Genomic DNA, 26,702 nt, shown 5'->3' with positions numbered 1-26,702 from the left:
TCTGAAGGAAACTGGCAGTGTTTCCTCTTCATATGTGCCTGGAGTTTCTGGAAAAAAATGTTATCAGGACTGTTTCTTCAAGGCCTACTGGAATTTTTCTGCAAGAGCCCCACCACTATTCCCTTGCTGCACATCTCATGCTGTTGGCCAACACAATGCCCTTATAACATTCTAGATAGTTTCTACTACAAAGCCAGAGTTCCTCTCCAAGGAAGCTCAAGTCACATTATTTTTCATCAATGGAGAAACCAATAAGTTGATCTCTCTCTCTCTCTCTCCATATATGTGTGTGTGTGTGTGTGTGTGTGTGTGTGTGTGTGTGTGTGTCTTTCCCTTCCTCCCTTCTTCTTCCCCCTCCCTCCTTCCCTTCTTTCCTTTTTTCTTTCTCACTTTTCCTTTTTTCCCTCACTCCCTTTCTCCCTCTCCCCCTTCTACTCTCCCATCCTTTCTCCCTTCCTTATTTAATAGACTCCTTTTCCTTTCTAAGATTAATTAATAGAAATGTTCCTCTGTAAAGGCCATGTCAGAACAAAGACTGAAGTAGATGGATTGCTTTTATAGTCTGCCCAGGGATTTCTACACTTCAGCTATTTTTTTTTTTATTCGCTTTATTCTTTATTTACATTTCAAATGATTTCCCATTTTCTGGGTCCCCACTCCAAGCCCCCACTCCCCACAAGTCTCATAAGCCCTCTTCCCTCCCCTTGTTCCTCCATCAACTCCTTCCCACTTCCCTGTTCTGGAATTCCCCTATACTGTTGCATTGAGTCTTTCCAGAACCAGGGGCCACTCCTCTGTTCTTTTTGGACATCATTTAATATGTGGATTAATTCTTGGGTATTCCAAGTTTCTAGGTTATAATCCATTTATCAGTGAGTGTATACTAAGACTGTATCTTTTGAGACTGGGTTACCTCACTTAGTATGATGTTCTCCAGCTCCATCCATTTGTCTACGAATTTCATGAATTCATTGTTTCTAATGGCTGAATAGTACTCCATTGTGTAAATATACCACATTTTTTTGTATCCATTCCTCTGTTGAGGGACACCTGGGTTGTTTCTAGCTTCTGGCTACTACAAATAGGGCTGCTATGAACATAGTGGAGCATGTGTCCTTATTACATGCTGGGGAATCCTCTGGGTATATGCCCAGGAGTGTTATAGCAGGGTCCTCCGGAAGTTCCATGCCCAGTTTTCTGAGGAGCAGCCAGACTGATTTCCAAAGTAGTTGCACCATCTTACAATCCCACCAGCAGTGTAGGAGTGTTCTCTTTCTCCACATCCTCGCCAACACCTGCTGTCTCCTGAGTTTTTGACCTTAGCCATTCTGACTGGTGTGAGGTGAAATCTCAGGGTTGTTTTGATTTGCATTTCCCTAATGATTCATGATGTCGAACATTTCTTAAGGTGTTTTTCGGCCCTCCGAAGTTCTTCATGTGAAAAATCTTTGTTTAGTTCGGTACCCCACTTTTTAATAGGGTTATTTGGTTCTCTAGGTTCTACCTTCTTCTTCTACCTACCTTCTTTAGGGTTGGTGAGGATCCTTTCCCAATCTGTTGGTTGACGTTTCATCCTTTTGACAGTGTCCTTTGCCTTACAGAAACTTTGTAGTTTTATGAGGTCCCATTTGTCAATTCTTGATCTTAGAGCATCAGCTATTGGTGTTCTAATCAGGAACTTTTCCCCTGTGCCCATGTCCTCAAGGGTCTTCCCCAGTTTCTTTTCTATTAGTTTCAGTGTGTCAGGTTTTATGTGGAGGTCCTTGATCCATTTGGAGTTGAGCTTAGTACAAGGAGATAAGAATGAATTGATTCGCATTCTTCTGCATGCTGACCTCCAGTTGAACCAGCACCATTTGTTGAAAAGACTATCTTTTCTCCACTGGATGCTTTCAGCTCCTTTGTCGAAGATCAAATGACCATAGGTATGTGGGTTCATTTCTGGGTCTTCAATCCTGTTCTATTGATCGGCTTACCTGACATTGTACCAATACCATGCAGTTTTTATCACTATTGCTCTGTAGTAAAGTTTGAGGTCTGGGATACTGAATCCCCCTGAAGTTCTTTTACTGTTGAGAATAGTTTTAGCTATCCTGGGTTTTTTGTTATTCCAGATGAATTTGAGCAATACTCTTTCTAGCTCTATGAAGAACTGCATTGGGATTTTGATGGGGATTGCACTGAATCTATAGATTGCCTTTGGCAATATGGCCATTTTAACTATATTAATCCTGCCAATCCATGAGCATGGAAGATTTTTCCATTTTCTGAGATCTTCTTCGATTTCGTTCTTCAGAGATCTGAAGTTCTTGTCATATAGGTCTTTCACTTGTTTGGTTAGGGTCACCCCAAGATACTTTATGCTGTTTGTGGCTATTGTGAAGGGTGTCATTTTCCTAATTTCTTTCTCAGTCTGCTTATCCTTTGAGTATATAAAGGCTTGAGTTGATTTTGTAACCAGCCACTTTGCTGAAGTTGTTTATTAGCTGTAGGAGTTCTCTAGTAGAGTTTTTTGGGTCACTTAAGTATACTATCATATCATGTGCAAATAGTGATAGTTTGACTTCTTCCTTTCCAATTTGTATCCCTTTGAACTCCTTATGTTGTCTAATTGCTCTAGCTAGGACTTCAAGAACTATATTAAAAAGATATGGAGAGAGGGGGCAGCCTTGTCTAGTCCCTGATTTTTAGTGGGATTGCTTCAAGTTTCTCTCCATTTAGTTTGATATTGGCTACCGGTTTGCTGTATATTGCTTTTACTATGTTTACATATGGGCCTTGAATTCCTGTCCTTTCCAAGACTTTTAGCATGAAAGGATGCTGAATTTTGTCAAATGCCTTTTCAGCATCTAATGAAATGATCATGTGGTTTTTTTTCTTTGAGTTTGTTTATGTAGTGGATTGCATTGATGGATTTCCTTATATTGAACCATCCCTGCATCCCTGTAATAAAGCCTACTTGATCCTGGTGGATGATCGTTTTTATGTGTTCTTGGATTCAGTGGGCAAGAATTTTATTAATTTTGCATCGATTTTCATAAGGGAAATTGGCCTGAAATTCTCTTTCTTAGTTGGATCTTTGTATAGTTTTTGTATCAGCGTAATTGTGGCTTCGTAGAAGAAGTTGGGTAGTGTCCCTTCTGTTTCTATTTGGTGGAATAGTTTGAAGAATGTTGGTGTTAAGTCTTCTTTGCAGCTCTGATAGAATTCTGCACTGAAACCAGCTGGTCCTGTGTTTTTTTTGGTCGGAAGGCTATCTATGACCCCTTCTATTTCTTTAAGGGTTAATGGGTCTGTTTAGATGATCTATTTGATCCTGGTTTAATTTTGGTATTTGATATCTGTCTAAGAAATTGTCCATTTCCTCCAGATTCTCCAGTTGTGTTGAGTACAGGCTTTTGGACCAATTGGATTTAACATATATATATATAGAACTTTTCATCCCAAAGCAAAAGATTATCCCTTTTTCTCAGCACCTCATGGTACCTTCTCCAAAATCGATCATATAGTTGGTCACGCGACAGACCTCAACAAATATAAGATTGAAATAATTCCATGCCTCCTATCAGATCACTATGGATTAAAAGTGGTATTTAATAACAATAAAAACAACAGAAAGCCCATATATACATGGAAACTGAACAATACTCTACTCAATGATACCTTGGTAAAGGAAGAAATAAAGAAATCAAAGATTTTTTTAGAATTTAACAAAATTGAAGGCACAACAGACACAAATCTATGGAGCACAATGAAAGCAGTGCTAAGAGGAAAATTCATAGCTTTGAGTGCCTCCAAAAAGAAATTCAAGAGAGCATACACTAGAAGATTAACGGAACAACTGAAAGCCCTGGAACAGAAAGAAGCTAATTCACCCAGGAGGAGGAGAAGACAGGAAATCATCAAACTCAGGGCTGAAATCCATCAAGTAGAAACCAAGAGAACCATACAAAGAATCAACAAAACCAGGAGCTGGTTCTTTGAAAAAATCAACAAGATAGATAAACCCTTAGCCAGACTAACCAAAGGGCACAGAGAAAGTATCCAAATTAACAAAATTAGAAATGAAAAGGGAGATATTACAACAGAAACTGAGGAAATTCAAAAAATCATCAGATCCTACTACACTTCAGCTATCTTTAATCACTGGTGTCTGTTCTTTTGAGCAGACCTTCACGATATCCTAGCTGCCAAACATTTGCTTCCTTGCATCTTTCAGCTGTGTAACTTATGGCCTCTAACTCATGCCTTTGCATTCCAGACAAAGCTGGGTTTGGAAATAACTTCACCACAGTGGACAACAAGTCCACAGCCCAAAATGTGGAAGGCATTATCGTCGGCGCCATGTTCAAGTCTCTCATCACCCGCTGTGCCTCAACTACACATGAACTCCACAGCCCTGAGAATCTGGTGAGAACATTCCCCTTCCTCACAGGAGCTCTCAGACTGGAGTCTGAGAGAAGTTCTCAGACTGTGACCTGGAAGAAGAGAAGATGAAGTCTTAAAGTAACAAGCTCCTTCCTCCACCCCCAATGTCAACCCTAACTCACCATGGAGTCATAATCCCCCATCCTATCTACAGATTAATTTAACTTCCTCCTCCAGCTCACAGGCTGGGTAGAGACTCCCACAAAAGCGATGAGAAGAGCAAACACCATCTTTTCATGACTTCAATGTCGAACCCAAGCAATTAACTAGTCTCCTCAGGAAAGCTAATGAGTCAGCTACCGTTTCCTAACCCCAAACCTTTTCTCGTCTTCAAACAGGGACTGTACTGTGACATCCGCCAGCTTGTCCAGTTTATCAAAGAAGCTCACGGAAATGTCTTCAGGAGAGTGGCTCTTAGCGCCCTGCTTGACAGCGCTGAAAAGTTAGCACCAGGGAAAAAGGTGGAGGAGAATGGACAGGAGTCTAAGCCTGCGGGTGGTAAAAGGTTGGAAGCTCAAGTTCTCTGAATATTAGTGTTTGCTAACTGTCAGAAGAATGTTACCCTTTATCATACTGTGAGTTACGAGATATACTACAGAGTCCAGGAATGGGTTTTATAGCTATCTTATACAACTGGTATCACCAATGAAATTCAACTAAAGCTTTAAAAATAAATGATTTTTATAAGTGGAATCTTTGGGGCCGTTGGATTACAAAGATTGCCAACATGGATGAATTAGTGTTTTTATAGACAAGGTTTAAAAGAAACACCTAAATTAAAATTTTTGCTTAATTCTATTGCCTCTGTTTGCAATAGCAAAATATTGGTGAGAAATAACTCCAGTCCAATAGCAAGCTATAAATTCTATACGACATAAACTCATGATGAGAAAGGTTATCAATGGCAGGTGACTTTGCGTTGTCGAGCATATTAAAGATCAAACAGTGGTGTCTTCTGTTGTGACTGATGGAATGTGCCATTTGTATAGGTCGGAGGCAGGAAGCATTGTGGATAAAGGCCAGGTGTCATCAGCACCTGAAGAATGCCGCAGCTTCATGTCTGGTCGCCCCTCACAGACCCCAGAACAGTAAGTAGAATAGTTTTGTCTCTAGTGTGGAGATTTCATACTTCACACTGAAAGAATGTTTCTTTTCTAAACTATTCGTTTGTTTGGTTCAGTGTTTAGCTTTTTAATGGTTGCCCTTCACTTCCTTGAAACATTGGTCTCTGCCCTTACAGTTTCATTCTCTATACCACGGGTTGTTCCAGGTGAGACCAAATAGCCACCTGTGTCCATACAGAAAGGATCACTAATTGTATTTTTCATCTTGCCTGTCCAGCACCTCTGTATCTTGCATGTAATTTGACATATATACATGAAAAGTAATGTGTACATGAGGTGCCATATATATTATTACTTAAAATTCGCAATTTTAAAATGGTTGGATGGTTCCCAATATGTTCAATTAGCCTGTTCTAAAAGAGAAAAAAATTAGGGTAGATTCCAAAAGTGCTGAATTTTAGCTAAAATGTAGGCTCTAGCCTACAGCACTTTGGCCCTAGATCAATTCCAAAGTCTCTTGTACAACTGGTGTCATTGATGTAGTTTAACTAACGCTTTAAAATAAATAATTTTTTATAGCTGGAATCTTTTGGGTAATTGTGTTATAAAGATTGCCAACAGGGATCGATTAGTGTTTGTATAGACTACCATGGATATGGTTTATCTCTGGGTTTTTTTTCCTTACAAAATTCAAGAGCATCTCCAAATTAGTGCCTGCAGAGGTTGTGAGGATTGTTACAGACATGACAGTGTGCAGGCCCACATGAGGCTCACATTCTTCATTCTTCTTTGGGGAGCTACTTACACACCATTATAGTGATCTATATTTCAAACATGTGTCATTTTTAGGTATGCAATTTTGTTCCCCAAGGCCCTTATTCAATACTAAATCATTGTTTTAGCAATTCTTTAGAATATTGTAGATATTAGAGCATCCTTCCTTTAATTAAACTAAGTAAATTAAAGGTGAGAAGCCAGCATCTATCAAATGTAGGACTTAGCAAATAAACTCTTCAAAAACACAAATGCCCACGCACTTCTTGTGTGCTCCGGAATCTTAGCAAATTGTGCCTTTTAATAGAATAATAAGGATAACGACAGTCAGGTCAATGGGCCCAGTAACCACAAGTATCTTCTAAAGTCCTAACACCAAGAGGGAACTTCACTCATTGTAGAAAATTAATACATATACTTCAAGGCTAAATGACTGATGTACAATCAAGGAATGAACGATAAACAATAATTAAAGGACATAGCTGTCAGACTATCACCAAGCTTTAATTTTAACATCTTTACTCAAAATTAAGCCCTAGTTTTTCCTTTAAAGAAACTCTCAGAGCCATGGCAAGAATCCAAATTTGGCTCTAAAGGGGGCAAATGAATTGCTAAAATATATTCCATGCTCAAATAATGAAAGAACTCATTAAAAGCCATTAGAAGGATGCAGGGTGCTGGTGGTGGTGGTGGCGTTCACCTTTAATCACAGGACTAAGGAGGCAGAGGCAGGTGGATCTCTGAGTTTGAAGCCAACCTCATCTACAGAGTGAGCTCCAGGATAGGCAGGGATACACAAAGAAACCCTGTCTCTGGAGAATCTTTTTTTTTTGAACTCCGAATACTCTCTTCAATGTGCTGTAGACAAACTGGTTTCCTCCACATTTATCATATGCCTTTGTTAATTTGACTTGTCATTAATATTTCTGCTTGGAATAATGCCATGGATCATCAAATATGGAATTTTCTATCACTTAAGTATGCCCAGAAAGTGAGTACCCTGAGAATCCTTTGTTTAGCCTAGAGAAAGGTGAGAGTCTCTTTTGATAGTCACAGCTCTTCATTTAACCTTCCTTTCTCTTTCTCTCCTGCCTTTTTTGCCACTCATTGTTGATGATGTAGCAGTTGCTCAGGGAGGGTAATAGATGACAGCTTCCCTGAATATCTTCCCTCTCACCCCACACTTTCACAGGATCTCACCATGGTATGTCTCCTTCCTTGGAAGTATGAGGAGTGTGGCACACTGTGCTGCCCTTCTAAGTAATGGATTAGTCAATTCCAGAAATCCAGTGTAAATATACACCTCTTCATAAGCAAAATAACATAGTTAGGACAGCAGTCCTCAACCTCTGGGGTCATATATCTGATAACCTGAATATCAGATATTTACATTACAATTTCTTACAGTACCAAAATTACACTTATGAAGTAGCAATGAAATAATTTTTGGTAGGGGTCATGACAACATGAAGAACTGTATTAAATGGCCATAGCATTAGGATGGTTGCAAGCCAATGGTTTAGAAAAAGAGCTCATAAGAACTCATAGAAACTGAAGCAATAATCAGAGGGTCTGTATAGGTCTGACCTAGGTCTTCTGTATATATATTATGGTCATGTAGCTTACTGTGCTTATGGGACTCCTCACAACAAGAGTGGGGACTGTCTTTGACTCTTTTGCTTGCCCTTGGGACTCTTTTCCTTCTACCATGTTGCCCCATCCAGCCCTGACATGAGGGTATGTTCCTTGTCTTATTGTAACTTGTTATGCCATGTTTGGTTGATATCCCTGGCAGACATACAGGAGGGAAACAGAGGAGTAGTGGATCTCAGGGAAGAGGGGAGGTGAAGAGAAGACAAGGAGAAGAGAGGAGAGGAGAGGAGAGGAGAGGAGAGGAGAGGAACTGTGATAAGGATGTAATATATGAGAGAAGAAAAATAAGTACATTTTTTTAAAAAGTAAGAGCATAAACTATTTAGTACTTTGATGACATTTGAGAGATAAAATCTGAATATTCTTATCTCTTGATTATATTATACAATATCATAAAATATTGGCTTAATTCAGTACTCTACCATAAAGTCTTAAGTAAAAGTTACACAATAACATATAGATAAAAGTCATTACATAGCTAGAACATCTTCTAGCACAGTTTTTTTTCCCCAAACTGCAAGAGAAATACATGCTGTTTAAGATGGCAAATATGGAAAAAGCAGAAGACTATATGAGGGAAGCCGAAAAAAAAATATTCCTGCTAAAGATAACCTCTGCAAATTATTTGTGGTTTATGCTACATTTCTGAACATGTAGTGATCATATGTGTGACTTTCAAGGATTATTACAATGAGTCCTAAATAGTGCCCATGTCAACCTCCTTTGGAAATAAGATTTTTTTACAACTAAATCATTTTTATTTTGAGAGTATCAGAGTAGAGACAAGCTAAAGGCTTTGAATTTGGCCTCTAATAGCACTGGCTTGTCACAGTCATCTTGAAACCTGACTTAGGAAGGAATTCAGTCTATAGGGCTGTCATGGGAGAATTGTGCTTTATAAGTGAGGCATCATTGTGCCTTTGGAGGCAAAGATAGACTCAAGAACCTCTCACCATATGGAAGTCCCATAGTGTATTCAGCTGTCTTCCCAGATTTAGACATTAAAATTATATCCACTGTTCAACACTAGCCACTCATACCTTTTCAGTCTTAGAGTACAACCTCATCTATCCATCTTTTCCTTGATATTACTTCTTAGAAATTGAATTTCTCAGTGTAGGAGTTTGATATTGACTTCTAGAAATGTATCTTGTTGCATAGAACATAAATGTTACATTAATACCAAAATATTTTATTTTGACAATGATAGTATGGTGGGGCACTGCTTTCTCCATTTAACCACCTTAATTTCTACTAATTTAGTGAGTGAAAAATGGGAACTTTTAGCCAATTATATTTTTTTTGTTGTTGTTGTTTCTATTATTTTTATATTAACTCCTGTATATTATTAGTCACTTTTTCTCATTGAAAATCTTTCTGGTTTTCTGACATTTCTTTTTGAGTCAGTCTACATTTCAACTTTTAAACTTCTCAACTTTTCATCTTAATTGACTGGTAGGATGATATATTCCCTGGGCATGGCAATGAAATTTCATTCTCTCATGTATTAACTGAGAGTTTATTGGGTGTCATGTGTTGCGGGAGAGGTGGGACATTTCACAAGAACCAGGGAACTTCTTAAAAAGTTCAATATTTACTCGCATTTTAAGTGCTCCTACTATTAAGACTTATACTGCCGGTGGACATCTGCAATAATATCTAGTCGTTTTGTTTATTTGTTTATTTTTTTATTAAAGTTGAAAGAATGACTACCTCTACTTGGCTGCTGAGACAGGGCTATTTCCAGGCAGAGCACAGAGTCAACCGTCTTGGTCTCTCCCTCTTCCCACTCAGGCTCCCACCCTTATTGTACTCATCCCCTCAAAGATTATTCTAGATACATAGCTGGGAGTTGAGAGGACACTGAGCTGTTCAATGTCGCTTGACCCTATACTCGTCTTCTCTGCAGTGATGAACCAATGCAAGGGGGCAACCTGGGACGGAAAGATTTCTGGCGCAAGATGTTCAAATCCCAAAGTGCAGCGAGCGACACCAGCAGCCAGTCCGAGCAGGACACCTCAGAATGTACCACAGCCCATTCAGGGAACACCTCCGACCGGCGTGCCCGCTCACGATCCCGCAGAATCTCCCTGCGAAAGAAGTTGAAACTCCCCATAGGTAAAAGTATGTCTGTTTTTATTTATGGATTCTCTTATTATCATGTCATTGAATCAATGAGTGATTGGGGCAGAACATGACATGGGAGGGGGCTGGGAAGAGACGCATTCAAGCTGGGAGACCTAGTTGACTGCTAGTTCCTTTTCTATTCTACTAATGCAGATAGTTCCCAAATGGCAGCTGCATGCCTCTGCTGTGTGTGAAATAAAGCTCTTGGCTTTGCTGCATTTGAGTAGAAACCACTACCACTAAAGCAGATAATCACAAAAGTATGTACAGTTGCTAACTAGAATGAAGCCTGACCTATTCAAAGGTCTGGGGAGAATAGATATTAAAATCTGCTAAATATACAGAAGAAAAAAAGAAAGCAGGCCATGGGTGATGTGCAAAGATACTAGGCTTGGGGGAACTGAACAGAACCAGTTAAGTGGGGAACTGGCTGACTCATTGAGACAGAACATTGTGAATGGTCATCAAGCCAGACCATTCACAAGTCAGGGTGGCCATTTCCCATGGCTCTTGTGTACCGTTGTGTCAGGGAGAACAGAATAATTCCATGTATAAGCCATTGCATTGAAGGGAGTATAATCAACAAGAGAATCAGACTGAAAGCTGGCCAGTGGCACAGGCATAAACAAATGAACATTTAGATTGTGTATGAAATATAAACAGAAAAACATACAGACTTGAGAACTGTTTAGGAGATAAAATGCATAGGTTTTCAAGAGAGATAGAAAACTTGTCTAGCATAGGTGGATGGATTATGGCTTCCTGCAGCAGAGAGAATAAGGTCTATTTGTCTTACACTTATGTGCTAATGTAATTTTATAGTTCAACACTGAACATCTTGATGCAAAACACACATAGTGAAAACAACTTGTTTTTGCTTCTATTTATATTGGAGCCATGTAATTTTCATTTCTGGTTCAGGACATGCTGGCATTTCTGTTTCATTCATTTAAGAGCAAATGCTCAATTTTTCAAAATATCATTAACTAGGAAATTGGCTGAAGCGGTCCTCCCTCTCTGGCCTGGCAGATGGTGTAGAGGACCTCCTGGACATTAGCTCTGTGGATCGCCTGTCTTTCATCAGGCAAAGCTCCAAGGTAAACAGGACATTGCTCATAAAGTGAATATCGGGGTCACTGATTAAGATCTATTGGGACTGAAGAACAGTGAGCACATAGGAAGGGTTAAAAAGGAAGGGTTGGAGTTGAGTAACTTCAAAAATTAGACAAGCAATGGAAAGTAAAATGTTTACCTAGTAAGCCATCATAAAAATGAACATAATGGAAGACACAGGAAATATCTATACCCTCAACTATATATACATATGAAGGATATAGCAGGTGACAGACATTAAGGAAATACAATTGGAATTCTTAAGTGCATTCTTTTTTATGAAAACATCATTTATTGGGGTCTACCTGCCTCCTTGCTTCCTTTATATGCTGTTATTTACATCCTATTGGGTTGACCTAAAGTTGGGATCATGAAAAAATGTCACTGCTTCAAAAGAGACATGGAGCCAGTCCTGGTGGTGCCTTGGGGAGCTTAGTGGCAGAGTCCTACGTTCAGGCCCAACCTGGGTTATACAATGAGTGTGACCTGACTAGCCTGGTCAGTTTAGGGAGTTTCTGAATCAATACAGCAAGTTAACAAGAAGGCTAGGGTTATAGCTCAGTGACCGAGCACTTGCCTAGCCCATGTCAGCTACTACATTCGATTCTAGGAGAGTAAAGAGAGAGGGAGGGTGAAGGAGGGAGGGAGGGAAAGAGGGATGGGAGTGGGGAGTAAAGAAAGGAAGAAGGGTGAGAGGGAGGGAGAATATTTATATGCTATAAATTGATTTGTAAATTTAACATAGTCTGCTCATTTTATTCCCTCTTTGGTCTGATTTTTCAATTGTGGTTGTGTTCACTAAGGATGAGTATGACTCTCCCTTTGGGCTTGATCAGAATAAACACCACACGTGTCTGTGTTGTGCACTAAATTATTTTCACATTCAGCTTCTGATCTCTTACCTGGTGTTCCTTGCACCTGCAGTTATAGTGCCATCTTTTTGGGGCCATGGGGATGTATTACATTACTTGACATGTAAGCCAGACAAAGTCACTTTCACATTCTAAACAACATAGTTTTCAAACCAGGGGCTAGCATAACCCAATGATTGGATGCTGAACAGCTGATAGCTTTCCTTTCCCCTCAGGTCAAGTTCACCAGCGCTGTCAAGCTCTCAGAAGGTGGACCAGGGAGTGGAATGGAGAATGGACGAGAAGAGGAGGAGAATTTCTTCAAGCGTCTTGGTAAAAATCAAATAGCCTAAGGATCCCACTGACCTTTTCTTCTTTGTAGTTACTTAAACTACCTGGTCCATTTCTTTTTCTGAAAATGTCTTTTTTTTTAATGGTAATTTTCTATTTGTATTGTTTTTCCCATTGTTCTTTAAATGTGTCTTTCACTGCTATCTATAGCCTCTTTATTATCACTTTGGTTGAAGAGACATTTACAGAAACCTTACTGTGATTCTCACCCCCTGGTGGGTACTGAGTGTGCAGAGAAAAAGAAAGAGTCTTTTCTTGTTAGAATCTGTGAGTCACAGGACCTCCTATCCACCCACCACTTCAGCTTCAGAGTTCTGTTCAGCGCATGGTTGACAGGTGGTCACCCTCCCTCTGCTGAGGGGGAGTGTGCAACTTTACAAAGCAATTTGTTCCAGAGCTAGGCAGCTTTAATTGTTAGCAAATCTTTCCTTGTAATCTGAAAATACATTTGCCCATAAACTTGATGATTTGTCCTTGTGATAACATCTGTAGCCACACACACATAGCTACACATAGTGCCATCACCCCTCTTATTTACTTCCTGTTCTGTCTTTTGATCTATGTTGAGTAAATATCTTTGATTTCTTTAGATCTCATTCTGTGGAAACTTCTGTAGCTCTACCACTTCCTGATCCTTCTCCCCATGTGTTCAATCACTAAGCTGTGGATATAGCAAGTGTATGAACAGGAATTAAAATTATTTTATCAGTGCCCCCATCACATAGCTGGTTTGAATTGGTCAGCTTTTGCTAGTTCATCTTCCTTCCTATCAAAGGATGTCATGATATGCTTTGGTGTAATCACTACTGAGTTTTATAAGGTTTATTATTTTATTATATAGAATGCAGTTAGATCACTTATCTGGAAAAGATTTAAAGGACAGACTCAAAACCAATTTGAATTCTAGAAAGCTTTTCTTCATAACTGGACTGTGATGATCCAACTGAATTGATACATATTTTCCTACTTCTATCCAAGTTTATCATGTTATTACTGAACAGGAAAAAGATAAAGCTGCAAGCTCTGATGTTGTTCTAGTTGAGTATGTTGAATTAATCATGTGTGGGCATAGCTTTTCAACAAACCATGCCATTAATTTTCTAATAATCCATGAATATTTCCACATCTCATTACAAATGCATTATAAAACTTTATCAAAAGTGATCTTCTTAATCTCTTTGTGATTATATGAAAAATATGTGTCACCTAATTCATGTTGATACATTCTTCATGAAGGCACAGTGTTTCTTACGCTTTCTTACATCATAAACATCATCCTATCCACTTAACTGTCTCTTTTGCAATTCAGCACAGACCTGTAGTTTTAGTCTAAGATTTCAAGTGCCCTCCTCGGCTGGGAGTTTTCGTCTATTGTAGGATACTTGTCTACTAGACTGAAGATTTAGATTTGATCCTCAGTACTGAATAAGAAGCAGGCAAACCCCTCAAGGCTTTCCTTGGCAACCCTGGTCTTTGGCAGATTCACCAGTCTGTTCCCACTCTGTCCATTTCCTATAGAATTTCAGAGACAATCTCTAGTATTCAAAAACATCAGCTGCACAATGACAGTGTTTCTGAAATTTTTTCTCTTGAAAATAAAGCTAATATGTGTCCTAAGGTATGTGCCATGCTAGCTCATTGTCACCTGGATGGTGCTGGAAACATATTTACATATGGAAACATATCCTAGTTTTCTCTACCCACTGGAGTGTTAATTTGATGCACCTGCAACATAAACCAGGAGTGTTGGGTGGGAAATGTGCCTTCTTAATAAATGTTTTCCATAGCCTATGGATTTCCATATGCTAGGCATTGAATGTTTGCATCTGCCCAAAGGTCATGTTTTGAAGTTCTAGCTCACAATGTGGTAACATTTGGAAATGGAGCTTTAAGAAGGTGATTAGGTTTAGATGATATCATGATGGTACCACCACCATGAGTGGATATTAGTACGCTTATAGAAATGAAAGATGAGATAACTGTATGCTAGTATAAGAAAAGGCCACTTAAGGCTATAATCAAACCTGGAAGAATCAACTGTACTTGAACCCAATCACAGCCATACAGCTATGAGGGGCAGATATTTGTTGTTTAAACGTAGGCTAGCCTAGATAAGTGGATATTAGCCCAAAAGCTCAGATCACCCATGACACAACTCACATGAAGCTCACAGACCACATGAAACTTAAGAAGAAGGAAGACCAAAGTGTGGATACTTTGATCCTTATTGGAAAGTGGATCAAAACACCCATGGCTCATAACCAACCAACAGAATAAGCATAGGGTCCCCAATGGAGCAGCTAGAGAAAGTAACCAAGGAGCTGAAGAGGTTTGCAGGAAGAACAATAACATATACCAACCAGTACCCCCAGAGCTCCCAGGGACTAAACCACCAACCAAAGAGTATACATGGAGGAACCCATGGCTGCAGATGCATATGTAGCAGAGGATGCCCTTGTTGGACATCAATGAGAGGAGAGGTCCTTGTGAAGGCTCAATTCCCCCAGAATAGGGGAATGAAAGTCAGGAAATTGGGGGTGGGGGGACGGATGAGCAGGGGGAGGGAGGATGGCATAGGGGGTCTATGGAAGGGTAACATGGAAAGGGGATACCTTTTGAAATGTAAATAAAGCAACTATCTAATAAAAAAGAATATTCTGATAAAAATAAAGCCAAAGAAAATTACTGATAAATAAGAAGACAAAAAAAATTGTGACAAAGCTGAAAATGTATGTAAAAAGTTTCTCACTAAAAAAAAAAGTGGGATAGCCTGTTGTATTTCATTATAGAGCTCTAATTGACAAAAGCACTGTACTTTCTCATTTGTAGAACATTCTCTTTCATGAGAGACTTGAAACTATCTTTGGGTTGTTGTCATTTCCAATGACTTCCTTATACTCTCTTCTTCAACTAAAAGTCCATAATATAACCACTTACTCAGACTTATTTAAAATATGGACATCTCCTTCACCATCTTAGAGATGCATTCATAAATGTTGAACCTACATTGAAGGTTTTTATGAAAATCTTGAATTTTTACATGTCAAATGTCACCTACATTCAAGTCAAATATGTTCATAGCAAATATCTTAGTGCAGCGAAGGGGAAGGAACATGAAAGAGTTTTCAGGCTGACACTACAGGAAACATGCTGGTATGTCTTTGAAACATCTTTATGATCCTTTTCACTCTCTCCCTTTCTCAATGACACAACCCCCACAGGCTGCCACAGTTTCGATGAACACCTTTCTCCCAACCAAGATGGTGGAAAAAGCAAAAATGTGGTGAATCTGGGAGCAATCCGCCAAGGCATGAAACGTTTCCAATTCCTGTTGAACTGCTGTGAGCCAGGGACAATTCCTGATGCATCCATCCTAGCAGCTGCCTTGGATCTAGTAAGTTACAAAGTTCTCTCATCCTTAGTCACATTCATGCTGGCAACAGAGGAAAGCATGAAACCCTAGTCCAAACCTAACGATAGGTTCGTATATGTTTAGTTTTATCAGAATTCATTGTCAAAGGGGGAGGAAAGATGGTAAGGTAAGAGAAGTAAATAAAAGAGGGAAAATCTTAATATATAATCACTGGGAGGTATCATGTGTAACAGTATAATTATTACTACATGAAAGTACATTACAACTTCTGGATGCCTGAGCTGAAAACTTGACCCAATAATTTATTAGCTCAACAACCGTAAAAATGAAGATCAATACTAATAGTGAACCTTCCTTTCTGGTCTGGTGCAAGGATTAAATGAGATTCTGAATAGAAAGCCTGTGGACAATGCTTGTAATGTATTAACACTCAGTATAGTAGTCTTATATTTCCATGTATTAGTTCTTGGAGTTGTTTGTTTTTGAAAGAGAGTCTCACTAACTATCTCTGACTAGCCTTGAATTCACTGTATAGACCAAACTGGGCTCAGAATCAGAAATCTGTCTGCCTCTGCCTCCCCAAGTATTTAGGCTAAATCTGTGTGTCACTAGCATGTAATGACTAAAGAACAGCTCTCCACTGAGGTCTTCCTCTGTGCCAGGAATGGTTCTAACAACTATGAAGGTGCAGCACTTAGGCTTTCTGTGTGTAGTCATTAATGCCTCACTCTTCTCAGTGGGTGCCACAGCCCAAGGCAGATGATTTACATCTGTAGCATGCCTAGTGTATTTCCACAGGAAACTCCTGGAACCAGGAAGACTAACTTACAGCCCAATGATTGAAAGCCAGCAAGGGGTATATTGGAGTGCAGGCTTGGCTTCTGTCTTTGGAGAACCTATATTTTGTACTCTGTTATGCTTATTCTTCTTAATATAAATTATGTGAAGTCACTTTAAGAATTTCAAAAGCTCTGACAGCTTAGTTGACTTTGATCAAGGTCATATGCTAATTGGTGCTAAAACTGGGATCAGAGCAGAATCTTCTATTCCATACAGGGCTATTATAGAAACACCATATGCTTTCTCTGTCAAACAATTATTTAAATAAATCAAAATTAGCATCAGGACACATTGAAAATATATGTGTATAGTCTCCTATAATAAAGTAACTTGCAAGTGCTTTCTTAATAATGCAAAAAGCATCTTATTCTTTAAAGATATTTCTTATTGTGGGAATGCATAGTAAATTCATACTAGGGAAACAAACATTTGTTCTCCAAGCTGGTGATTCTTAACATTTGACAACATTGATTCTTTTAGCTTAGGAAGAAGTTATGAAAATTTTACTACGCAAACAGTGATTATAGATCAGAGTTAGCATGTATATCAGAAAATTAACGAATTTCCCACAAAACTCATCTATAACGACTCAAAAACTCTACCTGGATATATGTGCAGCCATGGAGCAGTGGATGGGTGAGATTCGGAGGTGTTTCGTACCAGGGAGTCTTATTTTAGTATACACCAAGCTTTGTGCCCAAGTTCAGAAGCCCAAATCCCAGATGTCAGAGTCAGTCAAAATTTAAAGAAGAAAAAGGATGCCCATGTTCAAGCAATGGCGGTGACCCATTGTTTGAATAAAAGCAAAGATGACAAAGAAGATGATAGAGAAGGAAGAGATGATGCAGAGGATGAGGAGGAGATGTTGATCAGGAGAGTTGGGTAGAGGTTAATAATGGCAAGTTTCAATCTACAGGAAGTTTATGAAGCACTTTCACATTGTCTTTTTTGTTGGATTCAGACCAGGATATGGTCCCCAAACTCAGACACTCTTGGAATTTGCTGGTAAATGCTGAAAAACAAACTGAGAGAATGCAACACATAGGTGTGTGCTTTGTGTTCTTGAATCAAAGTGGCATTTGGTGCTGACTGTCATTTGAACAACTGTGGCTTGTCAATATAGACTTAGGTTAGACATTCTGCAAGATTACTCTCATGTTCACAAATTTCCCCTATGTGTTTGGTTTCTCCCAACATGTAATTCATCTGCTTCTTATTTTGAAAGAATTCCTCTGTTTTATAATATCTTTATATTTTTTCTAATGCATTTGTACTTTGGCTCATGTGTATGATATAAATATAAACATAAAAACACAGAGATATAGAAAATATAGGTAGGTTAATAGCTATTAACAGATATGAATAGATGATGCATTTAACCTATGTAGAGGTAGATAACAGATTATAGATTGGATAGATAGATAGATAGATTAGATAGATTAGATAGATAGATAGATAGATAGATAGATAGATAGATAAGACACATACATACATGCATACATACATACACAGATAAATACATAGACACAGGCAGGTACACTGGGTAAAAGGGCAGATCAAGGCATAGTTGTAAACTCTGCTTCTTTATCAAGCAGGACTTCAGGGCAGAAGTGGAATAAAGGACTGAGTTTAGAATTATATTATAGTCCATTTTATCCTGCCTCTCTTGTACTATTTTCTCCTGATGTTTATAGGTATGGCTTAAATTGAATTTTATATTAAATCAGTTTTTGATTTATTGCTCCATTGATCATACAATTTAAATGTGTTTTTTTTCAAATTACCATTTTTCTTCAGAATCAGAGACTGCTAATAAGTGAAGGAAATGCTAGAAACTTGCAGAGCCAAGTCTAACAAATATGAAAGTTCATTTATCTACTTTAAATAATCTTGCTGTTATCACTGCAAGCATGTAATTCAAGGTTGTTGATTTGAGGCCAGCACAGCTACTCCTCGCAATCATTTCCTTTTGTATAAATGTATCAAATACAACAGTAACTTTTTTTTAGATTTACAAAAAGAATCCCTTTCACAGTAAGCTTACAGGATCTGGCAGTGCAAGAGGAAAGAGAAGCAGTGTGGGTAACATGCAATTACTGTATACACTCACATGTGGATGGTGACTTCTAGTTCCAGGTAATTTATTAGCATGAATACAACTAACAATGATGTTGACTGACTTTAGTACCAATTTCCAGGACTATTAATATATCTGTGGGATTATAGAACTCACTCTAGTCTGTGACTGGAGAAAATCAAATTCATGCTCAATTATTTAGTCTTATAAATCGGTAAAATTTAAGAAAAAAAAATCTCAAAGTCATATTGATGGCGGACCTCACAAAACAAGACTTGCCCAGTGATTTTAAGAGTCCTACCCTCTGAATGAAGTACCCGTGCTTACTAGAGCCACTGCTTTGTGATGCTGATTTATTTTGCTCTCTTTTAACTGATTTTGAGATTTATTGATGTGCAGTCATGCATTCCTTTTTGTTCAATGTTAGGTTTCATGTGATGCAATTACTGCTACTAACTTGCACTGAAGAATGGTTTTGTTAACTATAGTACAAGTTGTAAATTCATCTTATTTTAGTGAGATATTTCTATTTTTCTCCAAAGTTTTGGCAATTTTGGATAATGCTTCCATATATGTCTTTGCACATGGGCCTTGATTCAAAATAGTTTTCTAGATATACAAAAGAATTCAATACTGATCATAATTTTGCATTTAGTGTAAAACCAATACTTCATGGTAGTTACAGGAATTCTATACAATTGCCAATTGTATAATGAAAGTTCATTCATCTGTGTTCTTGCTTATGTTTTTACTTGTTTACATCATTATTTTACCAGTCTGGTGCCCCAGAGTGATTGACTTTGTATTTCAACATAAGGTTTAAAATGTTCTTACATAGATTTGATAAATAATTTAGTTTGTATCTTTGTCTAAGCCTTTACTGTAGAATTATTTGCCCCCGTGTGTGTGTGTGTGTGTGTGTGTGTGTTGCAGGGGGCCATATATTCATACATTCCACCACATGTAGAAGTCAGAAGATAACACTGGTGTTAACAACTCCTTGCCTTCCATTGTGTTTGAGGATATGTTGTTCACAGGCTATCCTGTGCAAACTGACCTTCAAGCTTCCAATGATCATTTTTTCTGTCTCATGCCCCAGAAGCCCTGGGATTACATATGAGCTTTACCACACCTGGACTGATGTGCATTCTTGGATCAGAACTCAATTATTTATGTTTTTAAAGTATCCAAACTTTGAAAAATTCTGTTGGGTGTTTCTCCTTCTACCTTGATGTCTTTTGCAAACTCACATTCCCTCTTTAAGTATACTTTACCAGAAGGGATTCAGAGGTCAACCAGAGTAGCTCTCTCAGCTGTTGTGTTTCTGCAAATGTCTCTTTTGACCTCAACTTTAAGTTCCTTCTGCCAGAATTGTTGAAAGTCACAGGCTGACATTTTCTTCCTGCTCTTTCGAGATAGTATTTCATCCCTCTGTCTTATTATTCATTATTGGTAATCAGTAACAGAGGCTGACCCTATTCCAAACATCTATATATTCTGGTCACTTGATAGTTTACAGTTTCACTAAAATGCTTTTAGTGTGTGTGTGTGTGTGTGTGTGTGTGTGTGTGTGTGTGTGTGTGTGTGTGTTTTAGGGCAGTGGTTCTCAACCTTCCCAATGCTTCAACATTTTAATAGAGTTCTTCATGCTGTGGTGACCAACCCCCCAACCATAAAGTTATTTTCATTGCTACTTCATAACTGTAATATTGCTACTATCATGAATTGTAATATAAATATCTGGTGGTTTTGATGGTCTTAGATGACTGCTATGAATGGGTCATTTGATTGAAAGGGGTCATGACACATAGGTTGAAACTGCTGATCTAGAAGCCTATGAGGCCTCTAAATTGTACCCTTGGCAAATTGTATCTATTCTAGAAAATTCTCAGGTGGTATCTCTTTCATATAAGGCACCTCACATTTCCTCTCATCTTTCCTTCTAGACATTATAGATAAATGCTAGGTCTAATTTTATCCCCTGACCTTGACAGCCTCTTCCATGTCATTTCTTTTTCTCTCAGTACTGTGTCCTAGAAAAATGTTCAGATATCATAATTCACCTCACTGTCTCTCTTTCAAGTGGGTCTGAGCCCACAAGTCTTTAATCTAATTTAATTATTTATGTGTACTGGCATTTTGCCTGCATGTGTGTCTACGTACCATGTGTATGCCTAAAGCCTGCAGATGTTGGAGTCCCTAGGACTGGAGTTACAGATGGCTATGAACTACAGTGCAGACTCTGGGAATAAAACCCAGGTTCACCAGAAGAGTAATCAGTTATTCTAACTGCTGAGCAATTTCTCCAGCCCCATTCCCACCATTCTTAATCCAGAGCAAGGCTGCCTACCACAGGATATTTCCTAAGGTCTGGAGAATTTGAGGTTTCACAACTTGGAGATCACTACTGACATCCATACCAGTATATACTGGCACAGATACCAGAGATGTTGGTAAATATGTGACTCATAGTATGCTACCCAGGTAAACAGTGATGATATGACCCATGGTTAATAGTATTGGTATTAAAAAACAAACAAAACAACAAAACAACAACAACAACAAAATACTAACAAACAAAAACTCTCAACTAATCTATGCTTAGCCTATCTTTTGTAATTTAAATTTCAAGAGCAGTACTACATTTTTTTATTTATAAAAGGTCGGTTTTAGCACCTTGCAAAAGGTCAGTTATAGGCATATTCCTATAAACACAGCATTCAGGATGCCTAGCCTAGGCTACCTAATGAGACCCTTAACCTCAAACAAGCAAACAGAATTAACATGACATGAAACTGTGTGGCCTGACCCCTACCAGCTTGAGCCTAGATAGTCAACTTGTGAACCAAGAACCATCAAGGCAAATGCTTGCCGACTCATTCCCCCCTCCTTCATGTCTGTGTATTCAACTCTTCCTCTGTTGCCTTCTGTCTCAACTTAGAAATAAAAAGAAAAACAAAGTGAAATTTTACCTAGCATTTTAGGTGTTTTAAACCAAAGGAAGTTTTTTTTCCACCCAGTCTATTGTATAAAACAAAAGACATAATTTGTTTTTCAAAATACTGACCCAAAGCATGACCGTGACTTGAGTAAATCTGAAAACGACTGGTTATCCAGACCATGGGCTGACCACTCATGCCCACCCCAGCCTGCCCACAGCTACTGTTGAAGCAGACAGAGGCAGCTTGTCAGGTAATGAGTCTGTTACAGCTGAGTCTCTCAACTAGGGAGAGAATTCAATACCTCCAAAGTAATAAACATTGACTCAGAAGAATATGCCCCCTGGGAGAAAAAAAGAAAGAAAAGAAAAAAGAAAAAGAAAAGATTCTAACACAACTGAGACCCACAAATTTGCTTATTCCCATTGGTTTTAAGTAAACATATACCTCACTTGAGCAAGCACTTTATATTTTATTTTAAGACAATAAAAATTATGTGATTCCCCAGAGACCATCATAAAATATTTAGCTTTCAAAAGTAGGGAGTTCCCATGCAGCACTGAGATTTCCTCTCATTTAACAAGCTAAGGTATAGCCCCGAAGGAAAGGAATGCATTGCAATTATACCCTCCAATTAACTGTTATGTCCTAGTAAATATATTTCTAGGTCCCCAGATAAAAGACAGCCCAGCTGTTTGGTTTAGTATCTCAATTCTCTGTTTCACCTCCACAAAGGAGACATTCAATATAAAACAATATAAAATTCAGGGGAAGTAGAAAAAACAGAAACAGGGAAAGTGTCTGGTACATGAAAGTTCTAGTTGCAGAATGTTGAAGAAGTTCAGACTGCACAGTGATAATCTTGTGACTTTATGTAACTTCATCTAGACAACTCTGTAGTCTCTCCTTTCCTGTGTAATTTAATTAATTTTAAAATAGTATTTTAATTTATTTCCTTCCTTTTTTGTTTATTTAATCTTTTTTTACACTCCAGATTTTATCCCTCTCCCAGTCTACTCTCTGACTGTTCCCCATCCCAAACCTCCTCCCCACCCCATCTCCACAAGGATGTCCCCAACCCCCCCAATCCACACCTCACCAGACCTCTAAACTCCCTAGGGCCTCCAGTCTCTTGAGGGTTAGGTGCACCTTCACTGACTGAACCCAGACCCGGTAGTCCTCTGCTGTATACGTGTTGGGGGCCTCATATCAGCTGGTGTGTGTTTCCTGTTTGGTGATCCAGTGTCTGAGAGATCTCAGGGGTCCAGGTTAATTGAGACTGTGGGTCCTCCTACAGGATCACCCTCCTCCTCAGCTTCTTCCAGCTTTTCCCTAATTCAATAACAGGGGTCAGCAGCTGTTATTGGTTGGGTGTAAATACCTGCAAGTGACTCTGTCAGCTGCGTGTTGGGTCTTCTGGAGGGCAATCATGCTTAGTTCCTTTTTGTGAGTTCTCCATAGCCTACCAGTAATAGTGTCAGGCCTTGGGGTCTCCCCTTGAGCTGGATCCCACTCTGGGCCTGTTGCTAGACCTTCTTTTTCTCAGGTTCCTCTCCATTTCTGACCCTGCAGTTCTTTCAGCAGGAACAAATATGGGTCTGCTGTGACTATGGGATGGCAGCCTTATTCCTCACTTGATGCCCCGTCTTCCTGCTGGGAGTGGGCTCTACAAGTTCCCTCTCCCCAGTGTAGGGCATGTCATCTAAAGACCCTCCCTTTGAGTCCCGAGAGTCTCTCTCCTCCCAGATCTCTGATACATTCTGGGGGCGGGGGAGTCCCCCTATCTCCTACCTCCTGAGATTGCCTGTTTCCAATCTTCTTCCCCACCCAAGACCAGATCATATTCCGCTATTCCCTGCCCCTGTCCCCTTTCCCACCCAGGGCCCCTCTCCCTCTCTCCTGTGATTGCTTTCTTCTCCCTCCCAAGTGGGAATGAAGCATTCTCACTTAGGCCCTTCAGCTTCTTGACCTTTTTGAGTTCTGTCCTTTGCCACTTTTAGAAAGTCTGTTCCATGTCCTTAATGGTGTTTTTAAGGCTCAGAGTTTGTCTCCCTTCCTCTGTTAACTCCAAACCCTGTGCCCAGTGGCACAGTTCTTCCAAGACCACACCCACTCCAATAAAGCCACACTCCTAATGCCATTCCCTATGTATGCAAATATATGAGCCTCTAGGGCCATTTCTATTCAAAACACAGAAGGGATAATATTTATGCTTATTTGTGGATACAAGGTTACATTTTTTTCTATTTTTTCAATTTATTCTTCAATTTTTTTTTACACTCCAGACTTTATCCTCCTCCTGGTCCACCCTCCAACTGTTCCAAACCCCACACCTCCTCCACTCCTGTCTCCAAGAGGATGTCTTCATCCCCACCTGTACACCACCAGAACTCCCAACTCCTGAGACCCCAGGTCTCTCTAGGGTTAGTTGAATCTTCTCTGACTGGGTCCAGACCCAGCAATCCTCAGCTGTATATGTGTTAGGGGCTTCATATCAGCATGTGTATGCTGCCTGCTTGGTGGCTCAGTGTCTGAGAGATCTCGGGGGCCCAGGTTAGTTGAGACTGCTGGTCTTCTCATAGGGTCGCTCTCCTCCTCAGCAGTTTTCCAGCTGTTTCCTAATTCAACTACAGGGATCACCAGCTTCCATCCATTGGTTGGGTGTAAATATCTGCGTCTGACTCGGCTGCTTGTTGGGCTTTTCGGAGGGCAGTCATGATAGGTACCAGTTTGTAAGCACAGCATAGCATCAGTAATAGTGTGAGGCCTTGGGGCCTCTCCCTGAGCTGGATCTCAATGTGGGCCTGTCACTGGACAAATGATACTGATCTAGTAAAGTGGCAGTAGTGGGATCTTCTCTAACACCCATGACCTCAGTAGATCCAAGAAGTTGGGCACTAGGTATCTGATACCAGCATCATTTCCCTTTGGTTACTAGGGTCTTAAATGGCAAATTAGCTAGCTGTTGGTTACCACCAAGATATGACAGTCACCTTTAGAAATATCTTTATCTTGCCATGCTGGTCATTGTTGTACTTCATGAGGATCATGACTGAGTAGGACTTTTGGTCGTTTTCCCTGTTGTAGCTTGGATAGCTATTTCCTGTACTATGAAAGCTAGAACTCAAGGAGGTTTTCAGGTTAAATCCCACTTGCATCTTCTCAATCCTATGTCCTAAGTGTGTGGTGCTTTAAGCAACCTATGAGAGGCAACCAAGGCTAAAACCAATAGACATTATCAGTGTTTTTGGTTGGTTTTTGGAAAATTTTGGAGAGGGTTGTCTCTTAGACTACCCCTCTGACTAACAACTCTAAAGGAGATATCTCATGCCTGGTACTACTTAGGTTTTTGTTAGTTTATGGTTCTTATGAAGAACATTGTCATCCTAAGTGGTAGAACTTTGTTTCATTCGTGTGTGTGTGTGTGTGTGTGTGTGTGTGTGTGTGTGTGTATGGGTTTGGGTGTGTGCACGTGTGCGCATGTGTGTAAGCATATATATATATATATATATATATGCATATATAGTATAACTTATCTAAATAGAAGATACTATAATTCCTTAAATGACTTTAAAATGACTTTAAAATATATAAATAATTTTATAATAAAATATAAATAAATATAAATATAATAAATATAAAATATATAAATAAATAAATAAAATAAAACGGATTTTAAAAATACCCTTAGAATTATTTGTCGCCTCTTCCTCCTTCTCTTTCTGTAGCTCTTCCCAGTCAAGTACCCACAATTTTCCCATTTCCCCCACATATCACCCATATCTTTCATTGTCTCCATAAACCAGTTTTGACATCATTATAACCATGCTGTTGATACTTGGTGGTCTCTTTTAGTCATGCGGTGTTCACCTGATTCATTATCCCACTTCAAATTGTCTTTCACTCTGCTGTGAGATCAGCCTTCCCCATAATGCCATAACTGATTGTGCTGAACTCTAAGAGTTAAGTTCTGTCAGAATGGAATCATTGGCTTTCCTCAGTGCTCAGAAAGAGCCCTCTGTTCTGGATGTTTTATAGTCCTGCCTCGCCAAATCTCTACTTTCCAAAACTATAACTGAATAGTATTTACAAACATTCATCAGAGCCACATCCATACTAGAATGTCTTAGATTTTGTTGCTCACATGTATTTATTCTTCTTGCTTACCATCTTCTCCTAGGATGTGTAGCACTATCCCTAGTTTTGTGTCCTAACATCCCCCACAACTTCCTGCACAGACATACTCACAAAGCTGGGCATGGTGATATACATCTTTAGTCCTAGTACTTGGGATACAGAGGAATCAAATCTCTGAGTTCAAAGCCAGCCTGGTCTGCAGAATGAGTTTCAGCACAGCCAATGCTCAGTAGAGAGAACCTCTTTCTCAAACAACAACAACAACAACAAAAGCAAAAACAAATAAACAAACAAAAAAACCACAGGAGAGGATATGCACACACAATGCTCAGGACAGTGACATAATTCACACCATCTTGAATAGGGAATTCTTCAACCTATCATAATCATCATAACTATTGTTATAGAGGCCAGTGTTTGAATAATCCTATACTACCATTTGTTCATATAAGCAGTGACAGCTCTCAATGATACTAGATTCTATAGCATGTGCCAAGTCCATCAGAATCAACCTTGCTCTTTGCATTGTTATATTATAAATGAAATATACCCTCAAACTGATCTGAATTCGATTTCCAAACTTTAAATTCCCAAGGCAAATAACTCTATGATGGTAACATCTGGATTTTATCATACTGAAAATTTAAAAGTAGAGAACTAAAAGCTAGAACTAAAATGCTTCAAACTTTACCTCCTCTTATACATCCTTCCATCTGTCATTCATTCTTTCATAAGCCCACAATTATGGGTGTGGAAAAGCTCTCTACCCCAAGCACCTAGGCTAACTTAAGTATCACCATTAACCCCATTAAAGTCAGAGTTGACTGTACAGTGCTCAACCAGTGGTCTTCTTCTTGTCTCCTGTCATTAAGCATTGAGTTCATATTGGTTTATATTGTGAATCTGTCGTAATTTAATAGGCAAAAAATAAATTTGCAGTGGTGGCTGTGATGGCTTGTATATGCTCTGCCCAGA

At 39.1% G+C, this 26,702-nt stretch overlaps 1 protein-coding gene across 5 annotated transcripts in view; it reads left to right on the top strand.

The window, feature by feature from the left end:
• Positions 1–26,702, top strand: part of Unc80 (unc-80 homolog, NALCN channel complex subunit) — a 181,223-nt gene that overhangs the window by 46,059 nt on the left and 108,462 nt on the right. For 3 of the 5 annotated variants that reach the window (XM_052193540.1, XM_052193539.1, XM_052193536.1), the window contains exons 16-22: positions 4,262–4,410; positions 4,767–4,933; positions 5,418–5,516; positions 9,829–10,043; positions 11,037–11,143; positions 12,247–12,343; positions 15,583–15,755. In XM_052193540.1, coding sequence (XP_052049500.1) covers positions 4,262–4,410; positions 4,767–4,933; positions 5,418–5,516; positions 9,829–10,043; positions 11,037–11,143; positions 12,247–12,343; positions 15,583–15,755 — 1,007 coding nt within the window. The remainder of the gene's footprint in view (positions 1–4,261; positions 4,411–4,766; positions 4,934–5,417; positions 5,517–9,828; positions 10,044–11,036; positions 11,144–12,246; positions 12,344–15,582; positions 15,756–26,702) is intronic. The other 2 variants (XM_052193538.1, XM_052193537.1) reach the window with 1 other exon arrangement.

Source organism: Apodemus sylvaticus, chromosome 9, assembly GCF_947179515.1.
Source record: "Apodemus sylvaticus chromosome 9, mApoSyl1.1, whole genome shotgun sequence".
Classification (NCBI taxonomy): domain Eukaryota; kingdom Metazoa; phylum Chordata; class Mammalia; order Rodentia; family Muridae; genus Apodemus; species Apodemus sylvaticus.
Note: the sequence above shows the minus strand (reverse complement) of the source record. Positions and strands in the feature narration are given on the sequence as shown.